Source organism: Coturnix japonica, chromosome 3 (assembly GCF_054131305.1).
Source record: "Coturnix japonica strain WE chromosome 3, WE-NBRP24, whole genome shotgun sequence".
Taxonomy (NCBI): domain Eukaryota; kingdom Metazoa; phylum Chordata; class Aves; order Galliformes; family Phasianidae; genus Coturnix; species Coturnix japonica.
Window position 1 is genome coordinate 33,292,467 of NC_140665.1, and position 22,515 is coordinate 33,314,981.

The window sequence follows — 22,515 nt, forward strand, 5'->3', positions numbered from 1 at the left end:
GATTATATGGTATGAACACTGGGAGGACTAGTTTTCATTTTGTTTTGTGTAAATTTGTTAAAGTTTCTTACATGTAATTAACCTTAATAGTTTTCTTAGCACAGGAAGTAGGAAATAGAATGTGGTGAACTGAAACAAGTGTGTACCATTTAAGTTGGAGTTAATTCAATTAGCTAACTATAGGAAATCTGGTAGACAGCAGATTTTTGTACAGAATTTTGGTATTTTTTTCTTCAAATAATTGAAAACAGTGCTTTGCTTTTAATATCATGACTGTGCATTTACTTTCTTTTTTCTGATGCACTAATTGAGGTTTCGTTCTTGAATGGTTTCTTATTAGGTTGTCAAACAGCTTAAATGTTAACTTGCAATTTTCCTGTAGGTAACTGCTATAGAACCCATAATTAATCATGGAGGAGCCAGTGTGAGCACTCAACACCTACACCAGAGTCTGCGATGGCTCTTTGGAGTGGCAGCAGTGGTTACAGATGTTGGACATGTACTTCTGGTTGACCTTTGTTTGGATGATTTATCTTGCAGTCAAAATGAAGTAGAAGCATCAGGTAAGCCTGCGGTTTTTCAGCTTGAAATGTTCATTTACATGTAAGGAAAAATATGTCTTTCAAGCGAACACTGTGTATCCAGTTATGAAGATAGTAGCAGGTGGACATTTGGGACTACTGATTGCATCTGGTGGTTTGACATCATGTAGTCCAGGACTGATTAAAGGTGGCTTTGGCTTAATGCTTATTCTAAAAACCACCCTCCCACTCTGAGGGTTCCCTGCGTCACCAATTTTTGCCAGTGAGGCACAGAAATTTTACCATTTGAGTCAGTGCAGCTACCTGATGAGAAGTTGTTAGAGGTGCTGTATTTCTTGGGATTGTTGGTTTTTTTTTTTCTGCTAAATTAACATGGAAGCCAAATTGTCAATAGTTTTTTAAAACAAATCCAACTTGTACAAAATCATGCATTTGGGTGGAAGAAATACCTGGTTTACCTATTCAGGTTGCAGACACTTGTGTTATTGTAACAGTAACTTCAGGCTAGTTGTCATTTCAAATAGTTTCACCAGGAGACTCATGCTCCTGGCATAGAGAGTTCATGAGAGATATCTGTGGTTACATTTCTACCTTGAGAGTTCATTGTTCTTTGGTACATGTGAGATGGATAGTAAATTTGTGATGCATAAATGGTTATTTTGCTTGGGAGGGTAGAATGAGATTATTCATATTGTTGGTGTATACCATTCACACTAACTGGAATAGTATGTTATTTTATCATATAATTTTGTGTACGTAGACCTAGAAGTTGTTACTGGAATTCCTGCTGAAGTTCCACAAAGAAGAGAAGCTGTGACCAGAGAGGGGCGACATCTCTGCTTTCAAGTACAGAATCCTTCAGGAACAGCAATACCAACCCTGTGCTACATAAGCAGAAGCAATCTGCTTGTTGTGGGTTTTTCAGATGGCTACCTGTCACTATGGAATATGAAAACTTTGAAGCGGGAGTAAGTAGGCTTTTATGCATGGCTGTGTCTGGACTTGTAGGGATCTCAGGTTTTGATTGAAGGAAATAGGTTAAAGAGAACTTTTTCAGGGACTGAAATTCTGCAGTGTAATCATGGGATGTTTAAAAATTGTCTTCTGAAATAACTGTGAAGTCGTGCATAGATTAAGTTATCTTCTCCCCAGAGAACTAGGGTTGCTTTCTTTATTGTGCCTCTGAATTGAGCAGTTGTGGAACTCTTCTTGGTGTTATTTTAATTGTATGACAGGGCTGAAACTTAGAAGACAACTCACTTTTAAGAACCAGTTACTGTAGAACATAAATTGTAAGCCTGGAATGTGTTAATAACATGGTTACAATATTCTCTGAAGTTTTAAGGATGAAACTAGTGAGAAGTGAAACATCAGTAGCTGATCTGTGTCTGAAAATATTTTTGTTCCTTTTTCAATCTTTTCTGAAATAGAAGATTGACCTAACGCAAGGAAAGAGGGAATGCGAATGAAAGTTTGCTTAGAATGACTTGAGACTAGAATAAGGGACGATAGAAGAATTATGGGATAATTTCAAAGAACAGTCGTGAACTATTTGACCCACTTCAGAAGGAGATTTGCTTAAGCAGTTCTGAGGTAGCCCATCAGAAATTATTGGATACATGAATAGACAGTGGAGGAATGGTAGCAAGAGTAGATTGTAGAGTTAGAAACAGGGTTCCTAACTTGGGAAGAAGAAAGCTCTTCTGCATATTCCAGGTAAAGAAACAAGCAGCTACCTCTGTTTGGCAGTGCTTTGAATTTGTGAGAAGAACTTTACATTCTATGTTTAAGTAGCCTACAAGAGTGATAGTAATGTCTTGTGTGGCAGTTGAAGAAATTAGTTAGGAGAAGCTGGTTTGAAGTATGTCAGCCAAGGTAATAAACACAGGTTACTGCATTTGATAGAAAGTGATCTTCTCCCTTCTTGACTGTTCTGTAAAACAATCAAACAAACAGAAAAAACCCACAACAGTTGCTTCTTTGACTCAACTGTTTGAATTAGAAGTATGGCTCTACTTTGAGTATCCTTTGCTTTGAGAATGAACTTGTAGGTAGTTCATCAGAATCCTCTTCTGACAGGGCCAGTAGACTCATCTGGTCTTTTTCTCTTTGTAAACGTATAGGTACCATTCACAACTTGAAGGAGGGAGGATTCCTGTCTATGCTGTTACTTTCCAAGAACCTGAAAATGATCCTCGCAATTGTTGCTATTTGTGGGCTGTTCAATCTACACAAGAAAGGTGAATAAAAAAGTATATATTTTATACTTAATTGAATTAATATGTATATTTATTTTGTTTATGTATGCAGGATATTCTTTTGAATGCAGAAGGTGGCAAGCTTACATTGCAGTTTTTTACAGCATTTAGCAGATATGGGATGGGTCTGCTGGTTAAAAGAACATTGACCTCAGAAATCCTTTTATTACAGAATACGTTTATTCTCTTTTATTTCTAGTTCGAAACTTCGTAGAAATCACTGCATGAAGAAACATTGTCATAGTTGTGTTGCAGATTTGTTCCAGAGGTTTGGGTTTAACTAGGTGACATAATAATGATAATGACATTCTTCTTAGGCTGCTTCAGAAGTAATGCCTCCTTGTTTATTTCCATGGAAACATCCCTCTCTGAGGTCATAAACCAGCATAGCAAAATAGAGGAGGTATGATTCTGGATTAGCTCCCTTAATCAAGTGCTGGTAGTCATTTTCTTTACATACTTTCTCTTAGTTTTAACTCTGATGTTGAGTCCTTCTTCCCACATTTATTTAAATTGCTGTTGTAGGATTGTGTTTGTGTATTTTTAGTGTTCTGGAAGCTTTGAGGTCCTACAGTTCCTATGTTGCTCAGTTTCTGAAAGAAGGTGATACAGTTGTGAATAAGATTGCTTTTTTTTTTTTGTGCTTGCAATTATTATCTTTATTTTTAATGAATGCTTCATGATTTGTGTGATGCTTACACCACAGTGTTAAAATAGTTTAGGCTACTGATCTAGAAGACTAAATGTGCTGGTAAAACAACCCATTCCTCCTAAAGGAATAGTATTACTGATTACCTTCTTCCAGTTTTAGCAGCCTTTGGAACCTCCGTGACTTAGTTCAGCTTGCCTGGCAGAACACTGTCTTTGTTCAGTGTAAGAATAAATGTTGTTTGACCAAATACTGGTTTAATGTATGTAAGAGAGGGATTGGAACTTTATGATGGGCATAAGGGAGAGATGTCCTTCTTTCAGCATCAACAAGCTGTGTAGTTAGCTCATCTGCTCATAGGGTTGCAGTCTCTTAAATCCTGACTTAAAGGAAGTTTGGTTTGAGAAATTCTTCACTGCAGAGGGCTATTTCCAACAATTTTTAGTCTATACAAAATATTGAAGCTTTTGAATTATGTGTTTAGCATTTGCTGTTGAAGCTATTAGTGTCAAAAGTCCTTTATGTTTTGGCAGCTAAATGGGACCAATTATCGTGTTTAGGGACATGGTGCTTTTCTTTTCTGCCAGAGGATGCTAATATGTCAACTTTGATCTAGATATGATTAAAAAAAAAAAGATAATGAGAACTATAAATCAGCTTTCTAATCAAATTTCTTAATCTGTACTTTTTTCAGTGAAGGTGATGTTTTGAGTTTACATCTGTTGCAGTTAGCATTTGGTGACAGAAAGCGCTTGGCATCGGGACAGGTTATGTATGAGGTAAGATGTGTGTGTATGTGAAAACAGAAAAACAGTAATTTTCTCTGAAGGAATATCAGTGATGTTGACACGATAATGTTTACCATGAAAATTCAGAGCTGCCCTGAAGCAGTGATTTTTCTCTATAAGTCTGCTTGGTTATGAGCTTTGTTCAGACCTTTTGAAAACAAGTCGTATAATTTTAAACTATAGTGTTAAGTGTTCCAACTAAATTTGTCTGCTAAGAGCCTGTATAAACTCAATTCCTAAAGAGGAAACAGATTTTACTGATAAAATCATTCTTAATCGAAAAATCAAATTAATGCCAACCATTAAGAGAAGATAAAGCTACAAGTAGCTTTCTTTTAGCAATCTTGAATAAGTTTCTGTCATCCTTTCTTATAATACAGTCATGTGTCTGTGTTCTCTTCTGATCTTTAGTTGTATATTATTTTTCTTTTGAATTTTGTCCGCTGGACTGTAAAGAGAACATGCCAATTGTGTCTTAAGTGCTGATCCTAAGAACAGTAGCTACAAAAACTGCTCTTTATGTTTGATTGGATTTTCTGTTAAATGTACTTTTAAAGTTAGCAGAACGCGAATATAATAAACACTGGTATGATTTGGTTATAAGTGTATATGTAAACAGTTGAAAATGGCTCCAAAGGTGTTTCTGATTTTCTCATTAAATGTTCTCATGTGATTAAATAGAGTCATTCTTGTGTTATGTATTAGGTTTTATAGGGACTGTGTCCTTCATGGGGTTTTTTTTCTTTTGAACAAAGGCAAAAATTTGAGTTTAAATTCTGACCTTTTTGCTTATATACAGCCAAGCTCCTCTGTCATTTGTAAATGTTGCCTTTGAATAAGTGAAGTTGAGGTGCTTAAGGGAGGTGATGTTTCTTTAAAATGCATTATCTCATGGCAAGATATAAATATCTATAAGTGATGCAGTGCGTTCTAAATATAGATGCCATGTCTTTATCTTCAACTGCTTTTTATTTTTTTATGATATAAGTATAGCTTGCTCTAGAGGAACAGATTTTCAGTTTTAAAATGGCTTTCATTATAGTTTGCTTCTTTTGTTACAGTGCTCTGAGCACTGTAGCAGGTTGATAGGAGAAATCTTTAATCTTTCTCCACTTTTTTTATTTCATTGTTTTTTATCCTTTTTAAAGTTGTTCTTAACTACAATCCTGACAGTGATGAAGATGGTTCCTGATTCTGTGGTTTTTTGTTTTGTTTGGCTTTTTTTTTGAAAAGTTGTCTATATCCATTTCTTTTGAGGCTACTTTGTTTTATCTCAGGATTTCAGTGTTAGAAAGTGGGACCTTTTACTGCTCAGTGGTTTTTTTTGTCTTCATCTTCTGTACATGAACAAGATGTGGCAAGTGTTAATTTTTACCTCAGAACTGAAATGTTTCAGCAGGTTTTAAAAACGGATCCACTAGAAATTTTCTTTAAGAAAGTAGTGTGATCAAATACTTTATGCTTGTGACCCATGAGAACTGTGGCATAGTTAATTTAAGACTTGCAACCCTTTACAGACCTTGCAGGCAGTGATTCATTCATATGCATCCTGACATGAGGTGTCAGGAACTAGTCTCTAGATCTGAGATTATTCTACTCCTGTGCCATTTTTCCTTCTCAGTGAGTGTTGCAGAAGTGTGACCGAGGTGGTTAAAGAGAGACTTTAACAGCTGGAGCTGCTGGAGGGGAAAGCTAAGTTCTTCATCTAGTTTCCAGTTTAAGCCATTTACACTGTGTAGCTTCATGTTGAGAAATGATGATGCATACTGCCAAAAAAAAACAACAACCCCAATAGATGCATCAGGACAGAATCCGTGCCCTGCAGTTAATGTAAGGCATATTTTAGATGTAGTCCTAATTTGTTCAATACTGTAGTTCTCAGGGAATTTCTGAAGTTCTTAATACTTAGATCTACTTGCACAACCGTCTGAGAAAAGTTTCATGTCCATTTCTAGTGACAGAAGATTTTTAGGTTGCTCCTTTTTATTAGTCAAAGTTTGAGTAAACAGGGATAAAAATAGTTGACCTTTGTTCGTTGAATAAGGTTTATATAAATTTGAAAGATTTGTCTGCTCTGCTAGTGCTTTAATATCCAGGGGTCCATATGGAGAGAACTGTGTGAAAAGGAGTTGAATGTAGTGTGATGATAATTGCTGTTTTCAGCATATTTTAGATAATGTGAAATTCAGTTGGATTTATTTAACATCTTCTTTTTCTTTCACCTGCAATTCTGTATTTTAAATTTAGTTCTCTGTGGTGATTTCTGTAGCATTGTTCAGCAAGGGGAAAGGCTAAGTCCTGCACCTGAGCAGAAACAACCCCCAGGCACCAGTGCATGTTGGGGCAGGCTGTCTGCTGGGGACAGAAACCTTGCAGAAAAGGCCTTGGGTGCCTGGCAGACAACAGATTGACCACAAGCCAGCAGCATGCCCTTACCACAAAGAAGGGCTGTGGGATCCTGGGGTGCACTAGGAGTGATGCCAAAAGGTCAAAGGAGGGGATCCTTCTCTTTTTGTCTGCATTATGAGGCCACGCTGCTACTGCTGTGTCCAGGTCTGGGCAGCCCAGAGCAAGAGAGTCACAGACATAATGGAGAGAGTCCAACAGAGGACTGCAAAGTTCATCAAAGGACTGGAACAGCTCTCTGCTGAGAGGCTGAGAGAGCTGGGGCTGTTCAGTGTGGAGAGGAGAAGGCCAGCGGGAATTTCATCAGTGTACTGAAATTCTGGAAGGGAGGGTGCAAAGAGGTCGGAGCCAGACTCTTCTTAGTGGTGCCCAGAGAGAGGATGAGAGGCAGTGAGCAAAAAATATACCATGAGAGGCTCTATCTGAACATAAGGAAATCTTTTTACTGCATAGTTAAGTAAGCATTGGCACAGATGGCTTCATGCTAGTTTTCCAGGGACATCTTTTACATTTTTATTACATATCTGCATGTCTGTTATTTCCAAAGTTATTTGAAAAATCAGAACAGAATGTGCATGCTTTGGAGTAAACATTAGCGTTTTTTGGTAATGAAATTATGGAACCACAGAATATCCCAAGCTAAAAGAGACTCTCAAGGATCATTGAGTCAACCTCTGGCTCCTCACAGGACCACACAAAATTCAAACCATATTTCTGAGAGTGTTGTGCAAACACTTCGTGAGCTCTGGTAGCTCGGGGCCCACCGTCCTCTGGTGCAGACCCTGTCCCTAACCTCCACTGCCCTTCACCTGACAGCTCCATGCCGTTCCCTCGGGCCCTGTTGCTGTCACTGAGAGCAGAGCTCAGTGCTGCCCCTCCACTCCCCATGAGGTGCTGCAGCCACTGTGAGGCCTTTGCTCAGCTTCTCTGCTCTGGGCTGAATGCACCAAGGGACCTCAGCTTTTCCTCATAGACCTTGCCCTACTGACCCTTCACCATCTTCGTAGGCCTCCTTTGAATGCTCTTTGATAGTTTTATATCCTTCTTCCTATGTTCAGGCACCCGAACCCACACCCAGTGCTGGAGGTGAGGTCACACATTATTGGGTCTGGTGCACCCCAGGGTATAGTTGGGCTGCCTGGGCTCACTTATGCCTTGTTCAACCTATAGTTAACTAGAAACCCCAGACCCCTTTCTATGGGGCTGCTCCCAACTTCTCATTCTTCAGTCTGTGTCTAGATCCAGGGTTGCCAAGGTGCAGAATTCCAGCGCTTACTTTTATTACAGTTCCTGTGGTTGGTGACTGCCCACTTCTCTAATGTGTAAGAGATCTTGACAAATCTTTCATAGTAATGTTTTGAGCCAATGCTGCATTTGGAAAGGCTGTTTTTCAGTTAGTTTTCAGTTAGAACATGGCAGTATTAGAGATTCAGTGCAGTTCTGCTAGGATTTCTGAATGTACCAAAACGGTGCATCCTATAGTAATTTTTAGTCTTAGATATATTTTGCACATGTATGTCTTTTCTGTTTTCCTCTTCTGCTGTTAGCTGTGGTCTGTGAAGGATCCAAGGGAGATTTCACTCGCTAGTCTCTGAGAAGATATAGCTAATACAATTTTAGACGATTAAGAAGGTTGTTAATTAGTAAGAAGTTCTCACTGCTTCTGCAGAGGGGATGTGTGTTTAGCCTAGTGCTGTGCATATAGGTAATACCTCTCAAAATAACTTTAGCTACTGCTGTGCCACAATTCCATGGGTTCTGTAATCAAGACAGGGAACAAAGAGCTTTGCATATGTATTGCATTATTTGTAGATACATGTGTAGGTCTCTAACTGAATCTTGAGTTAGTAGGACATGGAGGCTTTCAGAGCCAGGTTGGATTGTGCTTGGGAAGCCTGATCTTGTGGTTGACAGCCCTGGCCACAGTGTGGGTGTTGGATCAAGATGATCTTTAAGGTCATTCCAACCCAAACCATTCTGTGAAATCTGCTGAATGTTTTTTTTCTAACTGAATAAGCCCACATTTTGAAAATGGGGAACTTCTTTACAACCAAACTGAGCTGTTAGAATTTTATACTTCTTAAAGTTCTCTTTCCAGACAAAAGTAATTTCTGTTTACTTTTGGGAACAATCTCGAGGGAAACAGCATTGTAGTTAGAAACAGTCTTACTTATTTAGGTGTAATGTACATTTTCATCTCAAAATGAACTTTTCTTTCTTCCCATATTTTTCCACAGGGTTTTGAATACTGTGATGAAAGATACAGTTTAGATCTCACGGGTGGAGCCTTTCCCTTGAGAGGACAGACCAGCAACACTAAATTACTCAGCTGTCAGACCGTAGAAAAATTTCGCAACCATTTTGACAGAGAGGACAGTGTTAACGAAGGTTTGTTCTGATGTACATGCTTGGTTATTCTAAAAGGAATGTTTTTGGAATCTGAGCAATGAGTGCTGTACCCACAGTCTGAAAGTCAAATATCTGTATGGAGTAGCTTGTGTGACTTATTTAAAAAGAAAGACGTGTTGCGTGAGTTACATTTAAAAAGCGAAATTGACATTGCAGTGAGAAAAATGTATTGTTTCTTAATGTCAGAAATAGCATATTTCTTAAAAAAAAAGAAAAAAAGAAAAAAAAGAAATACATCTTTGATGCTTATCCATTAATAAAACTTCTAAGTATTACGCAACTTCACTGTTGTGTATTGATGCACTCTGCTAGCTTTTATTTGTTCTGACATGATGATAGCATTGAAGTTAATGTTATATACAGTTAAATGTACAAAGTAATTTTTAAGTGCAGTGGGAAGAACTTTTTTCCTAAGGGTAGTGTATGTCATTGCAGTTAGCAGTAAATATGACAAAGAAGTTCTGTAATCCCTTTCTTTCTGCATTTCTTCGTCCAGTTTTTAATTTAAACTCTTACTTTACATTCAGCTTCAAATTCATGATGTATCTTTCTTAATTAAGTGTTGATAGCCATAAGTAGCCAAGCTGCTTATTAGGCTATTATTATATATTATATGTTATATTATATTTGCAAGAAATAATTGTATTTGAAAGGGATCTTCATTGTGCTGTGACAGTTAATGCCTTTGATTTGTTTAAATGAAAAGAGATTTGGTCAATAATAGGATACTTATTGTTCTAACAAAATAAAATGTACGTGCCAGTGGAAGATAATGTTTTTGAGGGAACAGGATGTGCTTTAGACATACTGATCAGGTAAAAATGGTTTGACTTTGAATGCCACAGCCTGCTTTTATTCTGTGAAGAAGTAAAGACATGTTTAGAAGTCAATATTTTGATAATGGGGAAGTTAAAGATTTTTTTTTATACAAGAGTGAATTTGCTTTTCTTAACCCTTTGTTAAAAAAGTTATCAGTTGATACAGGCTTGCATGAATTAGTATTTGTGATATACCAGTTGCTTACGATTTTTTCTGGTTATTTTAGAATTGCTTTAGTCTGTTTTAGGCCAGGAGATGAAGACATTGGTACGAGCAGCTGCAAGATCATAGAGTGGGACTTCCTTAGGAAAAAATATATATATATATAAATTCTGTTTTATGCTTCATGACATGCTGTAACAATGTAAGGTGTGGTGGTTTGTGTTGAACAATTTTTTTTTTTTTTTTCCCCATTGCTTAGGATTGTTATCTGGATTTTTTTTCTTTCTGTTCAGACTTACTCTGCATCTGCCTGTCTGTGTTTTCTCTAAATCTATTGAAGTCCTGTACTTACCAGCTCTTTAGCAATAGCTTTCTTTATATGCCATTTAAAAAAAATCTCACCTCTGTTCTGATGTTGGAAAAATTAAGGGTACGTTTCTGGGTTTACAAATTCAGTTATGCTCTGTCCATATCTTTGAGACTGCTGCTGTGATAAATTCCTGCGTTGTCTTTGTTACCCTTCCCCTCCTTTCTTTTTTTACTGGCCTTTATGGATGTCAGATGTTAGAAGGAAGACATTTGCATGATCTTGCAGTGCTGTTTCTGTTTATTGTCTTTGATTTAATCCTGAAATGGCAACATCCATCTGTAATTGTGATGCTAACCTCTATGAACAATGTGTCAAAATCTAATGAATATCCTTGGACTTTCTTCACTTATCACATATTTCTGAGGAGTGTGTTCTAAAATCTTCTTTAAAAAATATACTTACAAAAGTAACCGTATGCCTTGAGCATGCTATTTTTTTTTCTAAAGTATTTATCAAGATAAAAATCTCAATTGGTTGTTGATGTATGAGATGAGTGATACAACAGAATTAAAGTAAAACGGAAAGTGATGTGTAAAAAACATCAGACATACGATACTTTCTACAACTAAACAACTTCTTGTCTTTTGCAGTAATATCTCCTGACACCAGTGTATCAATCTTCAGCTGGCAAGTGAATACATACGGTCAAGGAAGACCATCTACTTATTTGGGTGTATTTGACATTAACCGCTGGTATCATGCTCAAATGCCAGATTCACTAAGGTAGGTTGTTGTTCCCAGTGCTCTCACAAATAACTTATTTGAACGTTGTTGTTGAACTTACACGTTTGCTTCCCTAAAGGCCAGAAGAATTCCTTCATAATTGCTCCTATTTTGCTTTGTGGTCTCTGGATGCTGTAACAAGTGTGACTTCTCCAAACATTATTTTGGATGTTCTGGTACATGAGCGGAGTTTAAGTCGTGGAGTTCCTCCTTCTTATCCACCGCCTGAGCAGTTTTTCAATCCAAGCACCTATAATTTTGGTAGGTATTTCTCTGCTTTTTCAGATTTCAGGTTTCAGAATTGAGGTCAGGTGTCTTTTATTAGTTTGTCATTTAAAAAATAAACAAACCAAACCAAGACCCAACTATTATGAGTTTACCAACAAAGTAATTAATCTTGTAAAATATACCAGGCAGTTTTGGGTTCTGCTGCATTTATAACGTAGCCTGTGAAGTGATGATGGTTATAAAGTGAAATGACTTTAAACTGAAGGTTTTCCACACAGCAACACTACAGAAAAGAATTGTACATACAATGAGGATCTTTTCAAAAAGTTTGCAAGCGACTTGGCAAAGGAAAAAAAAAGTTATTGACTTGTGTCTTGCTATGTTAAAAATGTAGGCTGGTCCTAATGTGATGTTGAGGCTATACAATTTTAACAAACATTCTTTGTTTCTGCAGATGGTACGTGCTTGCTGAACTCTGGAGTAGTTCACATGACTTGCACTGGCTTCCAGAAAGAGGTGATCTTTTATCATATCTTCATTGAGAATGTCAAGAAGTGTATATTTTTTTTTCTGTTGCATTGCTTTCAATGCAGGAGGATATTTTATGCTCATCCTGTCCACCTACCTGCATAATTGTAACTACATCTTCCTGTTTTAAGCAAATGGTTATGTTTGAAGTCTACTGTATAAAACTTCCATTGACTCCTGCTGAGCATAATGGATCTGGGTGTCTGGAGAGTAAAACAATGTTCCTCTAGGAACAGAGGACATAGTTCCTCTAGGAACAAGAGCAAGAGTGTTGTAGAGATTAGGGAAAACTGTTTCTTATTTTTTTGCTCATTATGTATTTCCAGCATAAGTAGTTATGTATTTCATTGCACACCTTTTAATATTTAACACCCATCCAACATAACTTTATGCTTCAGCAGAATCAGCCAAAGCATTGATCATCCCAAATGTAATTTAAAATTGTCTAAAAGCTGGAGCGTTTTTATAGGATGTATTTTACTTCAGTGGAGAAGCCAGCGTGTAAACAAAGAAGCTAGAAAATACCTAGTTGAAATATGGTACAGGCCGATATGTTGTTTTATAGGATTCTTATAAACTGAGGTTTTTGTCTGTCATCTTAAAGTCTACATAATAATGCTTAGTCAGATTGCTAACCTAAAGTGTATTACTGACACAATCTTTCTGATTTTTTATCAACTTTTTAATTTCATTTTTTTCAGTGATTATTCAGGGTATTATTCTGTGATGGAATAAAAATAATGCTGTCTTCTATCTTTGTTTTTTATTGCTGTTTCAGACCTTGAATTTTTTGAAGAAGTCTGGTCCTTCAATAAGTGAAGCCATATGCGATAGCTACAATAGGTGTCTTGTAGCTGGCCTGCTATCTCCAAGACTAGTTGACGTCCAGCCGTCCAGTCTGAGTCAGGTGAGCGCACGTCAGGAATCAAGGGGGGAATACATGTGTGTTTTCTGACAGGACTGTAGCAACTGTAAGGAACAATATCTTGACACCCACTGTGTCCTACCTGCTTTATCCTGCCACAGCATCTGTAGCCTCCTCTTTCATAGGTTTTTGTTTTTGTAGTACACTGACAGAACTTTCTGTCAGCTGAAGTGCTTCCTAAGAGAAGAAGCATTTGTGATGAACAACCCATTTTCATCCAAGCCAGGATCTAAGCTGTCTAGCTGATCTGCTTTTCATCTGATGGTGGAGCAATTAACGGGCAAGGGACAGCATTCCCACTGCCCTCATATTTCTGTCTCTTGGATTCTTCTCCAGATTTGGGGAAGTAACACTGGGACAAAAACCTTTTCTGTATGACAGTTTTTGTAGAAAGAAAAACTGATTGTTGATGGTTCAGACATTGATAGTATGTAAGAATCTCATTTTATTTTGCCTCACGTTTAGGAGGAGCAGTTAGAAGCTGTATTGTCAGCTGCTGTTCAGACAAGTTCTTTAGAACTTCTGACTGGATACATTAAACATTGGACATCTGAAGGTAATGACCACTAATGGTGATTTTGTTTTATATTCTTGAGCTTAAAATTGTTTGTTCATTCCTTTTTCTTTTCTCTTTTAAAGAGCAGCCAAGTTCTGCTGCCAGTTTACGGTTTGTTCTTGAGTGGACATGGAACAAAGTGATCTATACGAAAGATGAATTTGACCAAATCTGTGAGTAATACTGCAGGGATTTTGCAAATGTAAAATTAAACTTTTTTAAATGAGTATATTTTACAGTTTGACTCTGTGTGATACATAGTTCTTCAAATGTACCTTGAAACTTATTTGAAATTGCTCTGAATGCTTATGATCTAATATGTTTTCTGTAAAGGTGTTCCGCTGTTCGATGGCTCGTGCAACTTCATTGATCCACAAACAATGCAGTCTCTTCAGCACTGCCAGTTAGTTTTGAGCAACCTTAGCACAGTCTTAAACTGTTTTCTCACGGAAGCACGAGAGCTTACTGAAAAAGGTTTGTAATAGCATTACTAAATCTTTCATATATCGTATTAATCCATTCGTTCTAGATGCTGTTTGGGTTGCACTTGAGGAAATAAGAGCTTTTTTTGTTTTGATCCTTGGAAGACAGTCAGGTTTAGGTAGGAGAAGGGCTTAAGTTTGAGTGAGATGTGCATCTGTTCAAGGAAGTGATTAGTTCTGGAGTGTGTGAACGTCATAGGGGAAGTTAGATTCAGCAAGAAGATGGCATAAGCGACTGGGTTGGAAATACAGCAGTTGAGTATTGTAATACTAAAAATTATTCTTCACAGTTCTTAGCAACGTAATTGAGTACAAATACTGCATTATGATTGTAAAGGAAACAGTTGAGCAAGTTGTAAGAATAAGATAATAAAATTTGTACAGTTTCTTTTTTAACAGCATGGCATATTGAAAAAAAAATAGAAAAGTTCCTTTGCTGTACTAAAAATCTGCCATTTGAAACAGAAATAACAAGTGCATTCAGTACTCCAGACTTACTCTGGACTACTGAAGGTGGTGCTTTGCAAAGGCTTACTTTTGTCGCGGTGACTGTGTGTTTTTCTTTAACTAAGTAAAAAAATTACCGTGTTATATTTATACTTTCTACGTTGCATAATGAAAGGATGTTAATTAAAAAAAGAATCATTTATTTTTCAGGGATCACAGATTTGACAAATAAGCAGGTGGTAACTAGCCTCATTTCTTTGTATGCCCAAGTGGTCATCTGGTTCTGTCGATCCAGTCTCCTACCAGAGGGCTTAGGTAGGTTTTAGCTGCAACACATTTCTAACAGTGATTCCTGTGAACACATTTAGCCACATTGCGTTTCCTCACTACAAGAGGTATTATTTTAGTGATGGTGCATGCTGAAGTTCTGTTGGTGAAATGAATATTTTCCTGTATTTTGCAAATGTGTAGCATGGAATAATGCAAGCAGTTTCTTTCCTTGTATGTTCTTTAAGAACAGCAAACAGCAACGAGCTTTTGAGTTTAATGTCACTGACACACATAATGCTTTAAATACTTGGTATTTAAATAAGTTGCTGTTAAACAGCATTTCCTGGGATGTTTTAGAGTAAAAGCAGTACCTGAAGATTTTGAACATTTTTATTGCTTGAGGGGAAAAAGCAAAGCATTGGAAATGCTTTTTTAGTAAGTGTGGAATACAGATTTCATCGTCAGCCTTTATAGTTTCACAAGTGTTTGCATGTTTATTAAAAAAACCCAGCAAACTCCTTTGAGGTGTTTTTTTTTTTATAATTGTGATCTTTACTGTTGACTGAATTTTACATCAGTTGTAAAATTGTAATGACAGTGGATACAAGAAGGAATTGTTTTGTGATTTGTTTTAGTAAAAACAGAAACAAAGCTGAAGGTTTACTTATGCTTCTTGATACTCAGACATTATGATCTGTGCAATTTGTTAGTTCTTTAACTATTTTTTCTCTCTTCATTGCCTGTAGATGATGATATGCATTTATCTAGACCTTTCTACAATTATTCTCTGATTCAGAGCTACTATACCAGTCATCGACAGAAACTTGAGCGCTTATCAAGGTGAGATTTACTGGGGAACTCTGGAACACTTCCACTGCAGGTTCAGAAGTGGTAGTAAACGGCATTTTTACATAAACAATTGTATTTACTGTACTAAGTGCATTTGCCAGCAGTACCAAATTCAGTGATGGATTTGCTCTGTTGAATAAGGAGGTTACTTTGCTGTGCTATGGTCTGTATGTATTCCTCTGCTTACTATTGACTTTAAAGTGCATCTTAGTTGACTTCTCACGTAACTTACATGTGCGCTGGTAAGGAACATGAGCCACTTCATTTAGTTTGTTTGTTTTGCTTTTGATTGTTGGGAAAATGAGAGGGCAGCATCAGTCAGTGATGTTTGTCTTTGAATAATGTAATTTTAAAAGTTCAGACATGCGTAATTGTAATGGTATGTCTCCATAAACATAAATGCTGCTTGTGATGATACTGAAACTCACCTGTAATATTCAGCTTTGTGAAAATAAGGTTTTCAGTAATAACAGTGAAATGCTGAAAACAAAAGGTGATATTTCCATCAAGTTATCTCCCAGTTGCTACATGGGAACACTCCAGTTTGAACTATGAGAAAAAAATTAACAAGAGAAAGATGAACTATGAGATTAACTATGAGAAGTTGTGGTGTTTCAATACTGTTAAATTTCCTCTTTTAGGTAGTGTGAGAGTTTTGGGCACTTCACGCACAGTTTTTTCTGTGTTGCAAGTAACACAGGCAGGAACAGCCTGAAAGCTGGAAGTTAATTGCAGATTTTAACTCAGTAGAAGAGCTTTTAGGATTTCTGTTTTAAGCTCCTGTAATAATTAAATGCAACCTAATGAGCATCTCTCAACTGGCTCAGAAATTTTCACATGTGTTTCAAGCGATGTTCACACCTCTGTATGTTTTTTTGCTTTCTTCAGAGGCATGTATTTATATTGGTGTTTTGGTTGAGGTGTTGGAGTGTTTGGTACTGTCCAAATCCTTGCTACTTTTTTTTTTTTTTTTTTTTTTTTCAGAGGAAGATGGGATTCTGACTGCTTGATGATAGATGGAATGGTTTCGCAGTTAGGAGAACAAGCTGAGAAATTGTGGCGGAGGGATGAAGGAGGAACTGGGAAATACCCACCTGCTAGTTTGCACGTGAGTGTCATATTCCTTTAAAAACAAAGCAAGAACAACAAATCACAAAACGACAATAAACAAAAAGAATCCGAGCATATGATTGAAGGAGTGTGGGAGGGTGTTGGGTTTTCTTTGGTTTGTTTATTTTTTTGTAAAAAGAAAATTTTTCATTTCAGGCACTGCTGGATCTCTATTTGTTAGAAAACATCGAAGAAAACTACAAACATGCAATTGTATCCTTTATGGTTAACTTTTGTTACACCTTCAGTATATGCACAGTACATGCAGTGTGTGTGTATACATATATGTACACAGTGTATGCTTTGAAATGTTCACTGTGTACTTAATGCTTTTAAATGTATGCTTGAAGCAGTGTAGGTGAAAAGATTTTGTTTAGTATTAAGTGGTAATTAGAAGCAGTTTTTTCTGTTCTGTTAATTTTGGTTTTTTATTTTCTTTCATAGTTTATTGCAAAGTCTTTTCTGAGAAAACATGTACATTAATGTTGAAGTGTGTTTTAAATGGTAAAGATTAAGAACCCTGGCCTTCTTAAAATTGAAGTAAAAGCAGGAGTAGCAAATAGCTGAATTTTAGCATGATGCACTTCAAATGCTGCTTCAGAGCAAAGCAAGTTGTAGTAGTATCAGTACCTGGTTTTTGTTTTGTTTTTTAAATCATTGACTGTTGTTTTTTTTCTATTTTTTTTCCAGCACAGCTAACAGTGCTTGCTTTTCTTCTGCTCTAATTGCAGGCACATAAAACAATAAACAGAAACAAGATTGGACAGAGACCTAATTTTTAAGCTGCTGCAATACACAGAATTGTTTTGTTGCCTCACCAAACAGAGGGGAGGGGAGCATAAAAAGGAAGGGTGTTTAAAATTTTTACCTCGGAGATCCCTGATTAGAGTATATCCCTAAAAACATGTCGGAAAGAGAAAATGGCATTACCAGAAAATAATACTGTTTTAATTCCAGTTTTTTTCATTGGGAACTGATACACGTTGTGAAATTTTACATTGTTTTACATGCACTGGAAATGAGGAAATAACACCAGGGAATTTATAAGCCACGAGTGTTTCAATGCTTTAAATGTCCAGCTGGTAGCTCCACTGATTGAGGAGGGGTCTGAGATTATATCTGGGTTTTTTATTTATCTGAAGTTAACCTTTTTGAAAACGTTACAGAAATCAAAGTGTATTTCTTTTTGGTTATTTACTCAGAATGATATTTTGTGGTTTAAATCCTGGCTTTCTTTGAATTTTAACAGCTTAAAAGGGCAAGATCTATTTTCTTCTTTCTAACACTTTTATGTTCTTATTTCATTATTATTTTTCTGAATATATTGTGCTAAATTCTTCGTCTTACAAATTTATTAGCCTTAATCACGTACTTGATATCAGACCATTTACTTACTGCTGGATATCATGCATTCTTTTCCAAATAAAACAGAAACTTCAATTGATTCCTTCCCAACTGTTTTTGCTATCCCCTGGGGTCTTGTAAAGCTTATTCAAGGCTTTTGGCTTCTGGATCACAATGATTTTGAAGTAAGTATGTTACTGCTTAATTACGCATGCATTACTGTGTGGAGCTGTAAACTGTAGGAAGGTGTTTTCTTTTTTTAAGTTGGTGCTTAGCTTATAGCAAGTGATAAAAGATTAGAAGCTTTTTTTATAACACTGTTACAGCATTTTCAATGATTATTTGTGGTTTTAAATTTAATTTTAATTACTTTGGCAGGAAATTGATTAAAAAAGAAATGAATTTTAATACTCCTTGATATCTGAATTTTCAAAGCCATTTATTTAAGTCATTTTAGACAGAACAGCTGAACAATTGCCCCCAAAAATGATGTTTTAGGTATTTAGGTTGCTAAAAATACCATAACAGTAATGCTTTAGGCGGAAGATTGCAAAAGTGACTTTTGAACTTAATTCATGTTGTTTCTGTTGCTGAAGTTTTTGGTTTTTTTTGTCACTACGTTAATAAAATCTATTTACTTTTGTGAATAGCTATAAAAATTATGTTTATATACAGATACTTGATTAACCTAGAAATGGGTTTTAGAACACTTTGTTCTGTATGGCTGGCTTTTTTTTTTTTGTGTGTGTAAATGCTTAAAAAGTCTATTTACACTTCCTGTGTCAAGTATTTCATTAGTGCTAGTCATATAAAATTATCTAAGAGATTTGCCACTACTTAGGAAGCTTTTGAGTTCTTTCATTATGAGTGAATATTATGTATCTTAACAAACCTAATTTCTGACTTCTACAGAATTCATTGGCCCTTCTCTTTCATCCAGCTACAATCAAAACTATGCCATGGCAACATATGAGAATTATTCAATCCCTGATGTGCCAAGGAGAGCATAGGCGAGCCCTCAGATACATGCAGATGATGAAGCCAGCAATGTCAAGCAGTAGCGAAGTGCAGCTTTTCCTCACTGTTTTACTGTCCAATAGGTAAAGAAATATATCCCACCATATTAGTATTAAGTTATGATGGGAAGGTGGAGAAGAAGTGATAGAAATCACTGTCACTTTTAAACTTTAAATGTACAGCAATTTTGGGGTATCTTTTTGATAATATTATTTACTGTTTACATCTCAAAAACTAATTCCAGGTGCATGGTGGAGGCTTGGAGCCTTTTGCAGCAACATTCCACTAAGTTAAATGTAGAAGAACTGTTAAAACACATGTATGAAATCTGCCAGGAGATGGGACTAATGGAAGACTTACTGAAGCTGCCTTTCACAGACACTGAACAAGTAAGTGAGGACAAGAAAGGTATCTTAATCATCTTTTTGAAAAGAGAGGAGACAGAATCGTAATAGTTTTTTGAAATGTGTTTCTCATAGGAGTGTTTGGAGAAATTCTTACAGACCAACGGTGGTGTTCAAAATCATGAATTTCTTTTAGTCCACCATCTGCAGCGTGCCAACTATATTCCAGCTCTGCAGCTGAATCATTCAATGAAGGTCAATCTTATGGTAAGCACAGAAGTTCCCTCCAGGGGCACAAATTTACTGTACATGTTGCTAACTGGATTTTATATTATTCCATAAAAATCCTGTTCATTTTTTTTATGTTGGTCATTGTTTATTAAAACATGATTCGAAGTGCTAGGAGTAAGATTCTGGACCTTGGGTAAAAACGGAACTTAAGAGCTGAACGAAATCTTTCACTTATCCAAAGCTACTTTGTGAATTTTTAAATTGTTACAGACCAATTGACTCAGTTTAAGGTAATTCAAATCTGATTAATATAGGAGGCATTACTTTCAGAGCTGCCTTCCTATTTTATTATGTCGGTCCATGATGTCAGAGGTGCATGTTGGTGGTATGGTGGTAGAGGTTGATCCTTCCCACCAGTATTCCTTTACATTTTGTTACCGTGTGACAAATGGCAGCAGGGGAGCAGTCTGACAAAATGGCATCTAATGTGGAAGTGTGTATGATGTATCTTATCAAATTATTCTCTGCGTGAAAAACAGCACTTTTTGACAATCATCGGTGCTTGCTGAGTATTTCTGGAGATCAACCACCTGCAGAGGTGAACTGAACAGTGAAAACTGAATTGTATGGGCAGCTTTTTCCTAGCAATGGCAATTATAGCAACTGTGAATCTCTGCAGATGCAGATTTCTGTAGTTGCGGAGTGCAGGATCTTGTTCATTGCTGGCAAAAAATGCATAACTAATGGTAGTGACTAAGTTGAAAAACAATGTTTTGTAGCTGAGAATTTAATCTATCAAATGGTATTATAGTGCTCTGTATATATGTTGATGTTTTCAAGGCGGGGGGGAAGGGTAGAGGAAAGGAGACATTATTTTTGGAGCAAAAAGCTAGCTATTTATTTTATATGGCTAGCATATAAAATATTATATATTTTATTTATTTATTTTATATATAACTAAGTTCAGTTTCACTAGAGCCCTGTGTTACAGAAAATCAATTTTTACTAACAGTGTAGAGCAAAATATTTTTTTGCTTAAATGTTCATTGAGAAGGGATTTTAACCCCATGCAGGACTTCAGGATTTCTGGAACCATAGTTTTCCAGTGAATCAAGCTTACGAGGTGATCTTGACATTTTTAGGTCCTGCATTTGAAAACTTCCATCTCTCTGGAAGGTGTGTTTAGGTAGTTTTTCCTTTTTGTCCAACATCATTTGTAGTTGTCTTGTTAATTCACTTATTTCTGGCCTTGATTTTTCTATTGTTACTGTGTTGTTTTGTAAGCTATTTGAAAATGGGACTTGCAGGTGGCAAAGCTGCAATCAGGAAAGAGTTTGATAGAGTACGAACATTGCCATAACTTAAAGATATAGACTCTGTTGTTAGGTTAGTCTGCCATCCACCTTGTTAAAATAGGCAGAATTGGTGTTTGCTGATGTGTATATTTTTATATCTCTGTAGATGTTTATTTGCTAATTAGAGTAGGGTAGATTCTCTGCAATGAACTTTTTGTAATTAGTTAACTTCTTCCTTTGCTCTTTTATTAGAATGATCGTGATCCTCGTTTGAGAGAGCGAGCAGTTGCCAGAAATTCTATATTAGATCAATATGGCAAGATCCTTCCTAGAGTTCAAAGGAAGCTGGCTTTAGAGAGAGCCAAACCTTACCGTTTGCCTTCATCAGTGTTCAGAGAAGGTAAATTAGGGGAGAAATTATAGTGGACAACTGACCGCCACTCTGATTACACAAGGGTAATTATTTTTTCCCTTTTCCTTTACAGTCTCAAGACCAAAGCCCTTATCAACAGTAGCAAAACAAGCTAATTCTGGAAACGTGCATACAAGAGCAACTTTCATCAGTAATGTATTATCCAAAATTGGGGAAGTATGGGTAGGAAATGAGCAGAAAAGCAGTATCTCACAACATGATAGGTAAGAAACCTTTTAACAAAAGTAGTCTTTAGCTACGTGTTTGGGACTAAGAGACAAAAATCAATTTGAATGCTTTAGCATTTGAGTGGAAAGGCTGGCCTGCGTAAAGCTTGCTTTAGCTGCCTCGGATATGTAAAATACAACATTCAGGATTCAATTTGTGATGAGTAATATTTGGCAAGAAGATTCTCCAGTTAAGATAGTCTTAATTATGCAAAAACATATTTTTGCATCATGGTTAAACGTGCATACAGAATTTAAGATAGCTGAAGCAAAAAATGATTGCCATCAGTCATTTTGTACTGATTTTGATAGATGTGATTGTGTGAACAGATAGTGATCTTTCACCATTGTGTGTCTGTTTTCTGCCTTGTATTAGCCTTTTAAAATCATTTGCAATTCTGTTTTTTAAGTAAAGGAGACTAATATATTTGGACTCTAAGGGGAATGAAAGTAAATGACATTTTCCTTTTAATCCTAGCCCCAGAGTTGCAGAACCACCAGTCATAACACATCCTCTCCCTGATGCAGAGTTGCCTGATGCATTTGTTGGGACACCAATTACAAAATTTTCACGAAAATGTTCCAGGTATTGCAGATCCACTGAGTGAAGATCCAAAAGTTGTGGGGGTGGGAACAAGTATTATACAGTCTATGTTCTAAATATCAAAAGTAATTTCTATTTTAACTGTGTTTTGTGTTAACAAGTATCAAGTTAGTAATAATAATTTTGGTGTTAATGGATTACTTACTGTTCACTACTAACTTTAGTTAGTGATAGTACATTTCAGATATCTTCAAAATATGCTTCTGGTGTGTAATTCTTGTGTTTTCAAATTTCTCTGTTTCCATACAGTTCTGTGTCTGCTAAAAAATGAGTGTAGGGGCACAACTAAGTAGGGAATTTGAAGTGCAGATTAATTCTCTTTTGACGTGACATTTGTAAGAGGAAAACTGGATTACTCTTGCCTCACAGGCAGTGATTTAGGAAATTGTTTATGTTTTCTACTTAATAATAAAAAGAAGATGCCAATTACTTGGACCAGGGCTTGATATGCTACCCCAGCAGTGAGGATGCGCTCATATATCTTGTCCAATGTGTTGTCTGGTTATTTATTGTCTCAAAT

At 36.4% G+C, this 22,515-nt stretch overlaps 1 protein-coding gene across 7 annotated transcripts in view; it reads left to right on the plus strand.

The window, feature by feature from the left end:
- AHCTF1 (AT-hook containing transcription factor 1) overlaps window positions 1-22,515 on the plus strand; it is a 51,827-nt gene that overhangs the window by 14,645 nt on the left and 14,667 nt on the right. For all 7 annotated transcript variants that reach the window (XR_014944714.1, XM_015857587.3, XM_085543306.1 and 4 more), the window contains exons 4-26: window positions 383-563; window positions 1,303-1,510; window positions 2,666-2,782; window positions 4,144-4,228; window positions 8,881-9,031; window positions 10,994-11,126; window positions 11,206-11,387; window positions 11,809-11,870; window positions 12,661-12,789; window positions 13,273-13,363; window positions 13,447-13,536; window positions 13,697-13,837; window positions 14,503-14,607; window positions 15,309-15,402; window positions 16,396-16,519; window positions 16,678-16,734; window positions 17,904-18,050; window positions 18,778-18,965; window positions 19,127-19,271; window positions 19,362-19,493; window positions 21,005-21,152; window positions 21,238-21,388; window positions 21,870-21,977. Coding sequence is in view for 6 of the 7 variants with exons in the window: in XM_015857587.3 (XP_015713073.2) it covers window positions 383-563; window positions 1,303-1,510; window positions 2,666-2,782; window positions 4,144-4,228; window positions 8,881-9,031; window positions 10,994-11,126; window positions 11,206-11,387; window positions 11,809-11,870; window positions 12,661-12,789; window positions 13,273-13,363; window positions 13,447-13,536; window positions 13,697-13,837; window positions 14,503-14,607; window positions 15,309-15,402; window positions 16,396-16,519; window positions 16,678-16,734; window positions 17,904-18,050; window positions 18,778-18,965; window positions 19,127-19,271; window positions 19,362-19,493; window positions 21,005-21,152; window positions 21,238-21,388; window positions 21,870-21,977 (2,969 nt within the window). In the remaining variant the exon portion in view is untranslated. The remainder of the gene's footprint in view (window positions 1-382; window positions 564-1,302; window positions 1,511-2,665; window positions 2,783-4,143; window positions 4,229-8,880; window positions 9,032-10,993; window positions 11,127-11,205; window positions 11,388-11,808; window positions 11,871-12,660; window positions 12,790-13,272; window positions 13,364-13,446; window positions 13,537-13,696; window positions 13,838-14,502; window positions 14,608-15,308; window positions 15,403-16,395; window positions 16,520-16,677; window positions 16,735-17,903; window positions 18,051-18,777; window positions 18,966-19,126; window positions 19,272-19,361; window positions 19,494-21,004; window positions 21,153-21,237; window positions 21,389-21,869; window positions 21,978-22,515) is intronic.